A 13,687-nucleotide genomic window follows, 5' to 3' on the forward strand; every position below is an offset into this window, starting at 1 on the left:
CTTCAGCCGAGCCAGGATCTTCTCGATGAGTCAAGTCTTTTGACACACTCACGAAAAAGAATCGACTCTCATTAAATCAACTCCCATCAAAACTAATGCGTTAATTCGTTCCTAATATTATGTCGATTGGTTTTTGTGATAATTCTCAATCGTTCAACCTCCACAATGTCATACATATGGTCAAGTAAAAGTTTTCCTGGGTTTTGTCAAATTTAATTTCTTTTTATCAACATTTCTTTCTCTTTAAAAAAAAATAGAAAAAATGTAAATGTCAAATTAAAACTGTTTTTGTATTTCAAGTAAGCACACTATTTATGTATTTGTTTACTTCGGTAGTTGTTTGTTTGTTTTTATGACAGATATAGAATCCATCAAGTTACGTCCCATATTTATAGTGAAACTAAATGGGAAATCTTAAAGAATCACACAACAAAATAGAAGTTGAAAAAAACTACATCCAGGTTTTGAAACTCAGCCGCAGTAATTTTTCTGGTCAGTCCCTCGTCAGCCTGTCTTCGGTCTTTTGGACTTTGGAGCTCTGGACCGGAAGACGGTTCATTCCTTCAAAGAACGGGCTCTGGGAGCCGATTCGTCCCTGACAGGCACATCAGATCAGCCGTGTGGAGTTTGAACAGTCAAGGCCATCATTTTCCACCAAGCCTGTATAAGATGACACAGCTCAGAGCGTCAGACTTCACTTGTTTTCTAAACATACAGAAATGATACCATTGAGAATGGTAGATATTTCTTTGTAAAAACAATTTTTTTTTCTTTACTTTGTAAAAAACAATAATATACTATTTTTGCTCATTTCACATGTGATTTCACCAATAATGTTTCCAAAAGTGTTACACGCAGGGCAATTCTGTTGGGAAAATATTTCATTATCATTGTTTCATGCTTGTGCAAATTCTGTGCAGACCTTTGAGTGTAGCGGCCTGCAGCCCCTGCACCTCACATGAGATCTTTATCTTGTTAATTGTTTTTGTTTCTCCCCCCCCTTTGAATTACCTGTGTTTTTACAATCCTGTAAGACCACAGGACCCAGTTTGAGCCAGTGTTTTCACAACTTGTGTACCCGCCCACTGAGTTATCAATAAAGAAGGCAGGCAGAGAGCATTCTGTGAAGACTTCTGAAGGAACTCTGAGAGGTGAACTTGGTGTCTTCCCTTGCTGCAGCAAGTGCCTTGATTGTTTCCTCGATTCCTATGTCTTTCCTTTTTTTTTTTTTTTTTTTTTTTTAACATGTTTCAGGGGTTTAGACCTGACATAGAACTTGGTGCTTCGAGCCGGATCCCAACATACCCGCGCTTCTGGGAGAACATCCAACGGACTGCTGAAAGCGTGCACGTCAGGACCAAGTTCCTGAAACAAAGACCTCCAACCGTGAGTTGGTTGGGAGGCCAGAGTACGGGAATTCCTCTCAGAACCCGGATTGACGGGATCCGAGGAAGAAACGATCGAAGAATAATCGGTTGAGTGAATGAATATTTAGTGAGCCGATTTAGTGAAGGTATTTTAGAATAAATAAGGTACGTGATGGACTAAATCACGAAGGCAAGATCTAAAATTCATTGAATAAGAAAAGTCCTCAAGGAGGCAAAAACCCTGCATACATTTTGAAAGGGAGCAGTAGGTAAGTCCACAGGCAGCGCTATATAAATAAGAGAAGTAAAAACTAGTTGAAACCGCTGATGAATATTTAGTGAGCTGATTTAAGATCGGGGAGGCAAGATCTCAAAGTCAGGACTGTGTGGATGAAAAGTGACTGTAATCGAAACACTGGATTTCTGGTAAACCTTACGGTGTCAACTGAGGTCATTCCAGTGGAGTAAATGACAGCCTTTTATTGGGGATCTTTGAGCAGTGTTGAAGTGAGAACTAAAACGGTCCTTCCTCCTGTGATAGAACACCCAGTGAAAGACCGGAGTGAACAACAGGTTTGCCCTGGAAGCTTGTCTTTCAAGGAGGAAGTGAGACATTTCTCACCTTTGACTCTGCAACAGCTGCATTTATGACAAAAATAGAACAATAAAATGAGAAATTGTTGCGGTAAAACTACTGAAGTGGAAGGAGAAGCAAAATACATGAAACTAAATCACCCAGATTCTGTTAAACATCTAAAATCGTGGAAAAAAGAAATACGAATTCAATGGGAATTTGCATGTTGAAACATGTACTCAATTAGTTAACAAACTTAAAGTGGAAGAGAGGCAACAAATAGGAAAGGAGAAAGAAAGAAAAACCAAAGAGCGACAACGGACACAAAAATGGCTTAGTGAAGCCCACCGCAGAAAATTAGGTGTAATAAAAAGAAAAACTGAAACAGTTCATGGCTTAGTAGCAAAGGAAGAGGACAGTAAAACAGCCTCACGAGGAAGAAACAGACATCTCCGTCTGTCTCTTCGCTCACTTTATTGCTTTCATAATCTCAACATCTCTCATGTTCAGCACATCTTTCCAAGTGTTTCACTTTAACCTTCATTTCCTGTCATCTCCTCTTCTAACTTACTGCGCAACATTGCGAACTGTGTGCTACTCAAACCTCCTCGTTTTGGGAACCCAAGTTCTGTAACTCACATCGCCAGACATTTTCTGTGCACTATTTAACATATCTTTTCATCCTGTCACACACAATTGGAGACACTAGGCAGAGGCGTCCTTCTCGTTGCCTGGCTGCTCTTGGGGCACAGGAACACTGGAGAGTGGAGGGTGGAGGCTGACTCTCTGTTAGTGCCAGTGTCCTTGGCAGTTGTTGCCTCGCTCCTGTTTGAGTGTGTGATCCCGAGGGCGTGACGTATGTTGGCACCGAGCAGTCTGGATCCGCTGATATTCAGATGAACCCCGTCCGGTCTGAAGCGGTCTTTACAGCGGAGAAGCAAAACATTTTGGAGCTTGGACTGCTTCAGAGTCTCTGTTGGTGGGGAAAAGTCATTTTTCACCGCCATATTGTTCTGAAGCACAATCACAAATCCGCAGCGTGACCGTACTTGTCCAGAATTGAAACTCTGCCCGTGCGATATCAAGATGGCGGCTTACGGGCACTAACATTTTTTGGGGGTGCCGACATATTTGTTTGTGGTCACCACCATAATAAGTGCCATACGACTCTCAGATTGAAACCCCACCAGTGCGGTATCAAATAATGGTGGCATACAGGCACTGACATATTTGTCGGTGGTCGCCGCTATATTTAAAGGACAAAATGACATCAGTGGCTTTAGTTACATCATGGCTTCATGGATCATGTTCAGTTCTCGGAAGCACAAGTACACTGGAGGGTACATCCAGTTTGATTTGATCTGAATATAACTCAGAGAGCATTTATAAGGTCCAGAGCCGAGTGGATTGAAGAGGGATAAACCCCCCCCATCAACTCTTTTTTTCTCAAATTGTCGAAATCATCCTTTTGCCCATTTTATCCACTTACCATAGTGAGGATGGAGGAGAAAGAATCACCTGCTTCATGTTGGGTTTAGTATCTGCAGGAGGGCCAGGGCTCTGCTTGTTTTGGAAATCAAAATTGATGCTACAATGGGGCCTTTGTTTCTTCAGTAAACAGGCGTTTAGTGGCATAGTAACTCAGCTTCTAGTAATCAGAACAGACAAACAGCTCACTGAAAGTCAAGTCATTTCAACTTTAATGTTATAGTAATGAGTTACAGTAGTGCAGTTATTTCCTCAGTGGGAGCTGGAACCGATCCAGCCTTTAAATACAGGGGAAGAGGACGTCTGGCACTTTGTATGTGGACTTCCTGCAGCTGGACATCACAGTTTGGATAGATGCAACGCCTCTGAGTTCTCTGCCTGCTCACGGCCATGCACGCTCAGGAAGGTGTGCTCCTGGTTCAGGTAGCTGGTGATGAACTCTGGGAAATATCTCTTCAGGACCACCTCCAGGAACATGTCTGCTGCTGTGTGCAACATGTGTTTAGTCCTAGAGAGAGACAGAGACAGAGAGACAGACAGACAGTGTCAATCATTGTACTGATCAAAGGGTCCTGCTCGTTGCGTAAGGTTCACCGAGTCAAACTGCTGAAGTGGCTGTTTATCAGAACTCTGTTCCTCTGATCTCTGTCAGCCAGGACGAAGTGTCTCGTCCACGTCCGGTAATAAAGTGCTTATCTCAGGTGAGTCAGGTAAGAGGAATGGAAACACTTTATGATGGACTGCACATGTTATGTACGTACGCTGACCCAGTGCATATGGAATAGTGATGAGAAACCCGACTCCTTGAACGGATTCATGGGTTTTTGAGTCGGTCATCAAAGTGAACCGGTTATCTGAGTCATTTGAGTCATTTGAGTCATTTGATTCAGTTGAGCATGCGCACTATTTCCACTCGCTCCAGGACCTGGAGGCTCAGCCGAACCACGAGGGAGCATCATGTATTCATAGTAAAATGCTGAAACACTTCTGAGGAAAATAAACAATAAGTCCACATTAGTTTTTAGTGATCCTGGTCTCCTTATTCTAGATTATGTGTGTTGTTTTTGAGGTTAATTTGAATCAGAAAATAACTTAAATAAATGATTAAACTGAATAAATACCTAGCATCCAGAATGGCAGATATCCAGTATATATTAATATATACATATGATTTTACTTTTTTTTTCCTTCCAACATTCTGATTTTCTTTTTTTTACTAGTGTCAATAAATAATGTGACATTCATAGGGCAGAACTAATTATAGGAGACAATATTAAATGTAGCACAATACCTGCCACAGTTGTGTTTTAACATTGTTTATTGTGTATTTATTCATGTATTATTCATGTATTTATCTCTACAAGCTTTGTGAAACAAACAACATGTGTTTTTTTTTTCTCTGCCGTCCTTCAAAAACTTTCTGAGCGGAGCGCAGCTGCAGACTTTCATGTGAGGGAGGGGGGGAGGGCTCACTGCTCACGGCTCACGAGGTGAACGACACAGCGGAAGTGCTACTGACCAATTCAGTGAACGACTCTTTCGGGTTTCGAGCTGACTCGGGCATGTGAGCTGAACGACGGAAACGACGTGAGTCGGTCATTCATGCTGAACTTCACCTACAAGCTGACTCGAGCTGCTGAAAGCCTCACGTGAATGTAAGGAGCCGGAAGCTGCTGTGCTTAGCAGCTAGCGTTAGCGGCTCGGCTACAAGCTGCTTTTAGCAGCTCTTTTAGCAGCTCTTTTAGCAGCTCTTTTAGCAGCTCTTTTAGCATTACAGCTGCTTTTCTCACAGGGCGACTCAAGTGAGTAATGGAGTTAGACTAGCAGCAGAACAGTGACATTTATATTTTCCTCTCTGCAGCTGGAGGCTGTAGCAAGAATGACTCAGTGAACGAGTTAATGAACGTGAGAACTTGTGAGTCACCGTTCAGTAAAGTGACTCGCGGGTTTTGAACAAGGCGGTCAAATTCGATCATCACTAATATGGAACAAGATCAGCAAGTTGTTTGATTTCTCTGGTTAAGTTACTGTGACTGACATGACAGTCTATTACAAGCACTTGTAGCTACTTTGCCTGCAGAGAGTTGGTGCACGTGAATGTCTGTGCTAAAGTGTCTGCATGGAGCTGTACGATGGATCATCTGTGAATCTTTGCCGTGCTCCTACATGTCCCAGCCACAGTGCTTCAGTACACAGGGATGTGAAAGGCTTTTCTACACGACATGGTTAACCTGGAACACTTTTATAACAAGAAGTGGTACAGTTCGGAGAACGGAGCGTTGCGTGCACTTGATATGCTTCCTCTTCTTCGAAACCTTCAGGACACTGACCTTATTGTACAGGAAGTGTCTGTGAATCACAGGGTTTCCCACATGGTTTCATCTGGAGCAGATCCAAAACGTGTGACAACACGTCTCTTTATGGTGTAAAGTGGTTTAAATGACTCTTTGGTAACAGACCGGTGCAGACAGGAGAACATGCACAAGTTTTGATCGATATCTTATTGTGGAGCTGCTCTTATGTGGCGGATGATTCTCACAGCAGGGTTTTGGACTCGGCTGACTGGTGTGGGCAGTTCTTCTGTTTGGACGTTTTCTGTAGAAAGTCCACAGGCATGGTGGAGAGTTTCACCTGAGTGAAGGACAGAGCGAGCTGAGCTGCTCCAACACGTCTCCTGTCAGCGCCGACACAAGCTGTCTGCTCACCGTCCGACTGTCGTCCTCCAGCTGGGCCTGGTGGCGGATCCACTGCCACACCTGACAGAGAGAGAGAGAGAGAGAGAGAGAGAGAGAGAGCGAGAGAGAGCGAAAGAGAGAGAGAGGAGCCAAGTGCACAGGGTGGATGACGATTTTGACGTCATGCGTACTTAAGTCTGACGCTCCCTTAACAGTACAGAACATCAGGCCCGTGGGCCAAAACACACTGTTACAGTCTCCAATCAGGTCCAACCAAGCAAGGAGGTTATATGGGATTTATACAAGTTTTTTTTTGTAGATTTCATTGTATTTTGCACCAGAATGTTTCATTAAAATTGACTTTATGTTGAGATTGTAATCAGTACAAACTGTTTGATCTTGTAAAAATATAGACAAGGGGACACTTGCCCTTGGATGTTAGGGCGTCGCTACATCAGAGGTTTTACTGGATATTACACACACACACACACACACACACACACACACACACACACACACACACACACACACACACACGCACACACACACACGCACAGCAGAGCTGAAGTGCTGCAGCACCCCCTGGTTAATGATAGCAGACCTGCACGTCTATAATTTAATTACCTGTATCCAACAGTACATAACAGTTATATAACAACATATCCTGCAATGTGGCGCACAACTGAGCGAATTCACGCAGGTTTCACCATTTCTATTCCAAATGAAACAACACTGGAGAGTGTGACTCTACAAGCTAAAGACCTGGCAACAAAACTGATTAATCGTATGTCTGCAATAGCACAAATCAGAATGGATGAACCCCAGGTCGGTTTTCATTTAGGAATGTTCACCTGCTTTTAAATACACGATATTCAGCACATCAAAAAGAACATACAGGCTGCTGTCTGTGATCGGTATCAGGGCTCACCCAGGTTTTCCCAGTGTGAAGGCTCGTAATGATCAAAGCCTTATTGATCTGTTTATCGGAGCCAGCAGTCTCAGTTGCCAACCTCTTGACTTACAGTCTATCATTTATCAGTCTGCCAGGATATACGATTAACTGGGAAAATGTAACTTTGACAAACAAACCCCCTGGCCTTCCTGAAGCCCACGTATAGTAGAATGTAAACAGAGGTGGATTTGACACTACTGCTGGGCGAGAGCTCTCTCTTTTAGGCAACTTGGCTCCTGTGAGGATGACTGGTCGGTTTCAGAAACAGTTTGTTCCAAAACACAGCCTCCCTATAAATTATTTGGCCACTATTTCATATTATAAACTCTTTGAAGATATTCAATCAGATTAAAAAAAAAGTATTATTTGGACTGTTCTCAGTACCAAGTACCGGTAATTCAGTTTAAGGTCATACATGGGCTGCATTACCCTAAAACTAAACAGATAAAAATATTAGCGTCAGTGTCAAATAATGAAAAAGGGATATTTACAAGGCACTTTGTCTATTGATTCTATAGTTCCTAACACATTTCCTGGTTTGACATATCCAACTGCTTTTCCAAACAATACAAAATAGGCATTTAACCAATCAGGACGCCAGCACCTCCACTCTAATATAGGCAGGGTCTCAAAACAGCCATGGTCACAACCGAAAAACGAACAGCATTGTGTGTGTGTGTGTGTGTGTGTGTGTGTGTGTGTGTGTGTGTGTGTGTGTGTGTGTGTGTGTGTGTGTGTGTGTGTGTGTGTGTGTGTGTGTGTAAAGGTTGCCTTATCCTGAACTGACCGATATTCTGACATTCCTTGTCTCTGTTCTCTGTTTGCTTGTTTTCTTCTTTTCTATCCCACCTCTGACAATATTGCAAGCTGGAACTCTTCAGACTGATGTCCTCCGTCCTTGTTGGTAATTCATATATCAGTGTTCAGTGTTGTATGTTTTTTTGTGTGTTCAAAGTTCAAATCACATTTCCTTGTTTGTGCAAATGAGCTGATGTGGTCCTCAACCCACCTGTGATCGTGAAATCTCTGCTGTGGCCGAGTCCTCCACCTGGCCTCGGTAGAAAAAGTGACCTTTCCCTGGGGAACAGAGCTGAGTTTCACTGATGTTTCTCAGTCGCACAGGTACGACCTCCCTGCCTGAACACGTCAACGTGAGGACCCACCTGACAGCCAGGCTTTGATAAACAGGACACCCACTGCAATGTTGTGCTTCAAACCGTAAAGAGTGACGCCTCCCTGCAGAGAACACACACACACACACACACACACACACACACACACACACACACACACACACACACACAATATGATTTCATCTATACATACATGAATGTTCTGTGAAATATATTGAAAGCTCATTTCTAATCAACATCAATAAGGTAAACAGGCTGATTTTAAAGTCCTTCTAACTTCATATAGTCTGAGCCTTTTCGCTGAGCAGCCACAGCCTGAATGATCTGAATATCAGAATATATTCTGAACTATAAATTCACAATATGAGTGAAGAAGCTGTTGTATGAAGTGTTTTTTGGTGCGGGTGAGAGAGTCTGGAGTGACGGACTGACCGAAGGCATCTGCAGCAGGTCCCCAGGGGTCACCGAGACATCGGGGCGAAGCTGCTGAAGCTGGTTCTCACCCTCAGTGTGGAGCTGGAAGAGCTAGAGGAAGGAGAACGGAGGAAGTCGCGCTGCTGTCGGGAAACAGTGTGTTCACAGCGACGTTCACAGAGCGTCAGGTGACGGAGGTCTCACTCTCTGCATGGGCTCAATCAGGTTCAGGTCGTACACCATGAAGCCGTCCACACCGGCATGGATCTCCAACAGCTTCAGTCTGACCAAACACATGAAGACTGAAGGTCAAGCTAAAGACCCCAAATATCCTCCACAATAAATCATCAGACGATTGTGATGTAATAAAGGGGAAAAGGTTTGTGATTGGTCAGATGCTGCAACCTCCGTCTTTTAACACAATATGACCAAGTCCAGCTGATGTGATTCAGCTGGACTTCTGAGACGTCTCAGTGACGATTCATCCCTTTGATTTCTTTTGTAAAGAAATATGTCAAATTCTGCACTTGTGGGTTTCTTTTGAGCTGGACCTTCTACCATCAACTCAATGTGCGCTTCACAGGAAGAGTTAAAAATCAGATTCTCACTTCGGGGTTTCTTGAGAATCTTTTACAAAATGTGACAACCTTATATTGACTACGTCTACTCACTCAGTATTTATATAGAACCTGACAACTAATTGAGCAGACAGTGAACACTATGAGCAGAACCCCCGCCCTGTAGGAACGAGTGTATGTGTGATGTATGTCTTAGGGATGGCTTTGGATGTTTGTTTGTTTTTTTCCTCTACTTACTTATTTACTCTTTAGTCTTTTCATTTGTTTTTGTAGCTAATCTTGTCTGAGATAAGATGCTGAGATGTTAGTACCTGATGACAGAGTCCAGCACCTTCTTGTGGGAGTCACTGAGCGGGTCCTCGGGCAGCAGCAGAGCCGCCATGCCCCCTGTAGCCAGCGCGCCGCGCCGGTGGCAGGTCTGCACCAGCAGGTCCATGTAGCAGCGCAGGAAGTGCTTCTCCATGTTCACGTACTTGCTGCGGTCGGGCAGCAGGAAGGCCCGTCGGTGACCTGCGGGCAGGCACCAACCACTCTGTGACTCTGCTGGATCCCAAAGCCCGGCTGGCGAGCAAAGATCCTCACCGAACTTGTTGACGAAGGAGGCCGAGTAGTCCCACAGGCCGCAGTTGAGTCCTGCCGAGTGCTCCCTCAGTTCGTACAGGATCTCCTCCATCTGGAACGCTGCCAGCACGTTCTCAATCAGCACCGTCGCCTTGATGCTGCCCAGAGGAAGAGCCAGCTGGGGAACACACACACACGCACACACACACATACACACACACACACGGCTCTGTCAGTCGCACTAAGTCAGCTGCGTTGGATATAGTATTCAGAAGCAGTTTTCCATTGTCGTTTTTCCACACTTCTCATCGTCATATCATTGTAACTAATATCACTTCCAGGTCTTCCAGGCTGGGTTGCCTGCGTGCTCCGCTACGAGACGCACCGCTATTTTCTACCCAATAGTACTGCTTTATAATGAACTTATACTTTTGATTCATCAGGGACCACAAAACACTTAAATGTGCCGTTTAATGGCGCTTCATGTGTGCTTTCTTCCTCCATTTCTCCCTGATGGTGAAGGATTTGATTCAGCCACATCCAGAACTAGCGGGGGATACATGAACAGATTACTATCTTGCTGCGATGGATTACATTATCTCGTTCCCTCGCTCGTTCCCACAAGTTATTATATTTTTCTCTATGGCCACTCCGGGGCTCCGTAGATTGTAGATAATAAATACAGTTATATATTTAACTTTAACTTGTGAATGAAGAGTTTACACATTTATAAAGTATTGAACCGTACAAATTGAAATTAAGACATTTTATTGCTTAATGATTGCTTATTGATTTGAACTGTTTTAACAATATGAGCTATTTTAACTCCTTAGCATTTTCTTATTTGTTTTTTTTTGTTTTTTTCAGTTTATCCAGTGCAGATTTGTTGTCGGTTTTAGCAAAGTTTAGCTTTAATAGCGGTGTAAAGCTGTCTCTGTTTATTCAGCAGTATTTAGCTATTTGTTTCTAGAAATATCGATTATTTAAATATTTCATTCATTTCCCATCTTTCCTGAAACAGGATCTGAACCTGTTATTCTCACTCAGCAGTGGGCTGGTAAACTAAATATTTAGCACCAGTGAAGCATTGAGATCAGAGGACACCGTGGATTGTCACATATTTTAATTCAACTTTGATTTAAGTATCTTATTTCCACCTCAAAACCACAATCAGAGTCTTATCTTAAGACTGAGGAGGTTTGGGACACAGACGTCTGAGTTAAATCACTGCATGTGTACCTGAGTGTGAGACTTAAAGATGCCATATCATAGAGTTTTTCAACAATCTTACACAGGTGTCAGAGCTCCAATAACATTCTATTCAAAGTGTATTCCCCCAAATACAGCCTTGATCCTGATCTTCAGCCAGCCCCTCGAGAAAAGGCTGATTCTGTGTCTGCACCTTTAACCCCCTGATGCCTGAATGTATTTATAGTTGTATAAAACAAATCATTTTTTGCTTTAAAGCTGATGCAAGATTATGCTCAAACAGACGATGAGCTTCAAACGTCATTAAAAGTGAAATATTGATAATGGAGACCTTTTGTTGTGTCCAGATGAATATGTTGTTCCACACTCTGGCCTCCATGAAACTCTCCACCTGTGGAACAAACGGGACGTCTTAAACACTTTAACCTGCTCTGTCACCCTTCATGTCAGCAACACAGACCGGTTTGAGTTTTAATGCTTTAAAGTTCTATAATGTGAAACAGAACACCACATTCAGGAGGGCGACGGATTGACTCCACCAGACACACCGATCAAATGAAAACTCTTTCGTCGGACAACATTTGTTTTCCCTTTACTTTTGAGAGGTAAAAAAAGGGTCCACTCTGCTGCTCCAACAGTTTTTTCCCACAGTGGAACATGAGGAGTCCAAAGTCAAAGAGGGGGCCCGGCACCTCCTTCCCCTCCACCTGGAGGAAAACACAATATCTGTCACCTATGTTTGTACTCCGACAGCGACGGTGTGTAATTACGGTGTATTCCAGTCACATCTGAGGACTGGTGGTTTCACTGCCAGCATTTGAGCCAGTATTGCAGTGAATAACTGAAGTAACAGAGACACACTGAAGAGAAGAAAGGCTAACCAGCATGTTGTGTTCCACCATATTCCAGGCACGAGGACGCAGCATCAGCACAGGAGCCTGAGATATACATGGAACATCTGGGGGACACAGGATGGATGGATGGATGGGTGGATGGATGGATGGATGGATGGATGGATGGATGCAGTGTGAAGCACTCACTGGGGATCTGGTTGTAAACCGCCTGAACCACATTGTGAATCCCTTTGATCTGGTTGTAAAACGTTGGACAGTTTCCATCGTCAAAGTCGACCTGCGGCAGCAACAAGAGACAGAAGTTCAGTGCCTGAACTCATCGCGCTGCCATGATGCAGCTGGAACTGTGTACCCGAGTCCGGGCAGTGATTTCAAGAGCAGGACTGAGCCTATGCTTTCAGTGATGCTTCAAACTCGTCAGCATCCACTAAAATGTCCTCGTTTCTGACGCATAAGCTCCTTTTATCTTTCAGCTTTAATGCAAAGAGAAGTGACTATGTTATGAAAAAGTTGACTATCTGGACGACAGTTGAATTATATTTCGACACTGGAACATTTCTTTTGAAAGCGTCTGCGTCAAAACACAGGAAAGTGTCCAAAAACAAAGTTCTCAGTGTGTTAATGCAGAAATCTGAAGTCAGGCCCGTATGCAAACACCAATGTACGGGACTGATATCCACTATAACCTGTTGGCTGCAAAACTGGTGAACGAAAAAGCCTTTTACTTGGTTATTGGTTGAAAAGGTTTCTTAATACTATATATTTCTCAGAGGGTTTCTGTAAATAACTTTTAATCTCCTGTTGTATGTATTATGTATTATACATACAATATTACAGTATTATGTATTATTAATGTAAAAAAAAAAAAGAAAAGAGCTTAAAGACTTAATGGATCCACTACTAATCATTAGTTTACTACTTATTTATCATCCGTCCACCTTTCCTTCCATCCATGGATGTTTTATTTATTTAATTATCCCTCCATTTTTTATTTTTTTAAAAAATCTTTTATAATACAGAAGTAACCCTCTCCCGGCCTGCTTTTGGCCCGTGGGCCACATGTTTGACAACCCTGCTCTGAAATCTTCAGCCTACAAAACATAATGTATGTTTAAAGGCATACGACATGTTTCCGTGGCCATGTGATGAGCTGTACTTCTATAAAAAAAATCTTTTACATCCACTCCTGTCACTGACCTGCTGAAATTAACTGCTGACCAGATAAAAAAAAAAAAAAAAAATCTCAACAATGTCCCTTCCTATTGGTGTCATGTTGTCCCAGCTTCTCTAGAACGTGTCAGGTCTGTTTATGTTTCACAAGTCATCCCACTCAGCCTTTTGGACATTTCAGGGTTGTGATATCTGCTTCCTCCAGCCGAGCTGCTCAGTATTGCTCCATAATATCACCTCACCTCATGACCTCACAGAGACGGCAATAACCGGAGGGAGATGATGCACCTGTAAGCCTTGCGCTGGAGACTGGAGGGCCTGAATGAAGCGCTGGGTGTCGCAGGGAGCCAGATCACCCACGTCCACATGTCTCCTGCGGAGCCTGGGGGGCACGGGGAGCACCCTCCATGCTGGGTCCCTCCGGATGTGTGCCGTGCTCTCAGGGAACGAGGGCAGACCGCCAGAGAGATCCAACTCTGCCTTTCTTTGTACTCTGAGCTGCAGGATCTGAGGAGGGGGGAGAGAGAGAAGCATGGGCATCTCATCCTGAGTCTCTATTGTGAACTTTTGTTCAGCCCAACGAGCTTCTTCACACCTGATCCACTTGCCCGTCGAACGTGGAGATCAGCTCCTGCAGGAAGTGACGGCAGTCAGCGGTGAGAAGGGCCGAGTACTCTGCTTCCAGTCCTGGAGGCGGAGGAGATACTTCCAT

General features: G+C 43.6%; 1 protein-coding gene across 1 annotated transcript; it reads right to left on the minus strand.

Annotated features, from left to right (window-relative positions):
• Positions 1-493: 493 nt before the first annotated feature.
• Positions 494-13,687, minus strand: ugl (ureidoglycolate lyase; the record flags this gene model as incomplete). The annotated part of the gene is made up of 16 exons (XM_080501778.1): positions 494-595; positions 2,673-2,914; positions 3,816-3,937; positions 6,061-6,185; positions 8,066-8,133; positions 8,220-8,292; positions 8,622-8,714; positions 8,808-8,886; positions 9,493-9,691; positions 9,764-9,920; positions 11,283-11,342; positions 11,548-11,658; positions 11,833-11,909; positions 11,992-12,082; positions 13,264-13,482; positions 13,571-13,687. The coding sequence occupies 16 exons, from the start codon at positions 13,685-13,687 to the stop codon at positions 494-496; spliced, it is 1,935 nt and encodes a 644-aa protein (XP_080357904.1).

The sequence above is a fragment of the Blennius ocellaris genome (genome assembly GCF_963422515.1).
Source record: "Blennius ocellaris genome assembly, chromosome: 9".
Classification (NCBI taxonomy): Eukaryota; Metazoa; Chordata; class Actinopteri; order Blenniiformes; family Blenniidae; genus Blennius; species Blennius ocellaris.